Source organism: Sinocyclocheilus rhinocerous, unplaced genomic scaffold (assembly GCF_001515625.1).
Source record: "Sinocyclocheilus rhinocerous isolate Xijiao unplaced genomic scaffold, SAMN03320098_v1.1 scaffold3676, whole genome shotgun sequence".
Lineage (NCBI taxonomy): Eukaryota > Metazoa > Chordata > Actinopteri > Cypriniformes > Cyprinidae > Sinocyclocheilus > Sinocyclocheilus rhinocerous.
The window spans coordinates 97671-100866 of record NW_015650689.1 but is presented as its reverse complement, the minus strand read 5'-3'; the positions used below and the strand labels follow the sequence as shown (position 1 = coordinate 100866).

Sequence of the window (3196 nt, the reverse complement as noted above, 5' to 3'; positions counted from 1 at the left end):
GTGTGAACACACACACACACACACACACACACACACACACACACATTATCTTACATCATGAAAAAAACACCCCAGTAAATCCAAATGACAAAAGCAATTGAAAAGCACAAGGCAGAGGATGGATGCAAGAATATTTCCAAGTCAGTGAATATACCTCGTAGTAATTAAACCCATAATTGAAAGAGTGGTTTTATCCTCAAAAACCGAGTGACGTGGAGGAGATGCTGATCAATGCCTGACAGAGCTGCAGACTTCACTAGCTGAGAATCGACAAAAACATCCAATGCCGAGAGCTTCACACAGCGTGAGCACAACGACAGAGCGGAGGCCGGTGTTAAATGACACATGACATCTGAGCTCCAGTTCGCCAGGAGGCGTCTGCCTTCAGCTGGGAGAAGCTGCCGTCTGATCAGACCAAAGTTGAGCTTGTTGGCCATTAGATGAAACGGCGTAAACAAAATACTGCACATCATCAGAAACACGGCGGCCAACCGTGAAGCAAGATGAAGGTGGCGGCGTCACACTGCGGGACAGTTGCAGGTGCATGAGGGGAGATAAACGCAGGCAAACTGGATGGAGTCACCAAGACACCTGGAACCCAGAGAAGATTTGCTTTCCAGCTGGATGCTGAAACATTAAGCCAAATCTATGCAGGAACGGCTTGAAAGCAGCGATGGTTGCCAACTCAGAGTTCAGACATCAATCTAGTTCATCTTTTATTAGTGGACCTAAATAAGACTGCAGAAACCTGACTGAGCTTGAGATGTTCTGCAAGGAATAATCAGGAAACATTAGTGGCCAGATGTTCAACACTAAACACCAAAGATGCATGTAGTAAACACTGGCGCAAGGGGGTGAATACTTATGCAACTGATTGTATTAAGTCTAAAAACTTCACTTTAAAGAATATTTTTCTGTTGATCAGAATGAAAAACACCAAATCCGTTCTCTGTGCTTCAGTCGATTTAAACCAACAAAATGGCCTGTGTGAAATACGACTGAAGCTGCGCTCGATAACGTTGGGACCTCTGGGAACACTTTTGGGCCAAATGTACTCAATTGTTTACTAAACACACTTTGCTGTGTACAATATCAGCACAAAACCCCTAGTCTTGCATTCGTCTCAGCTCAAACACTAATAAATCCACACAAGTGCAAAAACAACAGTTTATTTACATTGACATTCAGGATTAAAGTGAGGGCACAGACATTTATAATGTTACTGAAGATTTATATTTCAAATAAATGCTGTTGAATGAAATGTATATTCATCAAATAATCCTGAAAAACAAAATCAGCATATTAGAATGATTTCTGAAGATTATGTGACACTGAAGACTGGAGTAATGATGCTGAAAATACAGCTTTGATCACAGAAATAAATTACAGTTTAACAGATATTAACATGGAAAACAGCCATTTTAAATTGTACAAAATATTTCAGTTTTTACTGTATTTTTGATCAAACAAATGCATTGGTAAGCAGAAGATTTTTGTAAAAATCTTTTGAAGTTTTGAAAAAAATAAATAAATAAATAAAATATATATATATATATATGTGTGTGTGTGTGTGTGTGTCTTGAATGCATATATGTCTTGAATGTATATATTTCAATATATATCGATATAGATATGCGTGTCTTGAATGTAGACTCATGTATAACATCTGTAAAACATCACATGTCTCTATTTCTGCTTCAGTCTGTTCATGGCTCTTGTAGGGAATCCAGTGGCTTTGCTAATGTAAATGTCCTCTGTGGTGATTTCTCATCAAAAATGCAACACCATTTGATCACGCACAGTCTGACTGAGTTATTCTTTAATGCATTTGCTCTATTCATTGAATGTGAGATCACTGATATTCATAGTTTGCGTCTGAGTCGCTGCAAAGCCACGTCTGACATATTAAACACTGTGGCTTCCTGTCTGGAAAGGAAGTTTTGCAACGTCACTGTCTGATTTACCGACAACTCAAGAGTGAGAGCTTAGAACTAAATATGAGATCTTCGACCAAGTTTAATAAATAATGCATGGTTCTGTGGAAGTTAATGCCCATTTGAAGAACAGATTCTGACACCTATTGACAAAACAGTTTCTCTTTTTTGTCGCAGAGGTTAAGGTTACGCAGGTCAATGAAATATCTGGCAACATTTAATGCACTTAAAGGGATAGTTCACCCAAAAATGAAAATGTGATGTTTATCTGCTTACCCCCAGGGCATCCAAAATGTAGGTGACTTTGTTTCTTCAGTAGAACACATTTGATGATTTTTAAGTCCAACCGTTGGAGTCTATCAGTCTTATAATGCATGGCAATGGTAACAAAATCTATGAGAGTAAAAAAAACATGCACAGACAAATCCAAATTAAACCCTGCGGCTCGTGACGACACATTGATGTCCTAAGACACGAAACGATCGGTTTGTGCCAGAAACCGAACAGTATTTATATCATTTTTTACCTCTAATTCACCACTATGTCCAACTGTCTTTGTGCGCCCGCACGGCTTCCAGTGCGTGCGGTGTGTACGCAGCTTGAAGGGACTAGACGACCCAGCATCCTTGCCCGACGGCCGTGTAATGGGTGCGGTTCTCTTCCGGACTGCGGGTCCGGCAGCTCACTAAAGTCACCTACATTTTGGATGCCCTGGGGGTAAGCAGATAAACATCACATTTTCATTTTTGGGTGACCCTTTAATGGACGTCACGAGTGATACTGTTAAAATGTCTGGCAACGTCACTGTTTGGATCATTGCTCTTTAAGTGTCCTCAAGTGGCCTTATTATCACATGACGGGCAACATAAATCAAAGCAAAGTTATTACTGAGAATATGAAGGTTAAAATGATCATTTGACAGCAGCTCTAGTGGTCGAAAATGAATAGTGAGCACAAAGTAATTTTAGTTCATGGGATTTAAAAACAGATGTGTAAAAAAGGGCTGGGCTTTCTTGAATTATAATTTTTAAGGAGAACACATTTACATTCACTCATTTGACAGGTGACTTTATTTAAACTAATGTTTTTTTTTTATTTAATTAAATTTTAATTGTATTTAATTATTACAAATGTAAATATTATTAATATAATCATTATTTTATTACATTATAAATACATATATACATACATATAGATTACAATTAAAGTTGTATTACATAATAATATAATTATTATACTGCATATATATATATATATATATA

General features: G+C 37.7%; 1 protein-coding gene across 1 annotated transcript in view; it reads right to left on the bottom strand.

Annotated features, from left to right (window-relative positions):
- Positions 1 to 437, bottom strand: part of LOC107712052 (glucagon receptor-like) — a 20377-nt gene extending 19940 nt beyond the window's left edge. The window contains exon 1 of the mRNA XM_016517179.1: positions 236 to 437. Within this exon, the coding sequence (XP_016372665.1) occupies positions 236 to 437 (202 nt within the window). The remainder of the gene's footprint in view (positions 1 to 235) is intronic.
- Between the last annotated feature and the right edge of the window lie 2759 nt (positions 438 to 3196).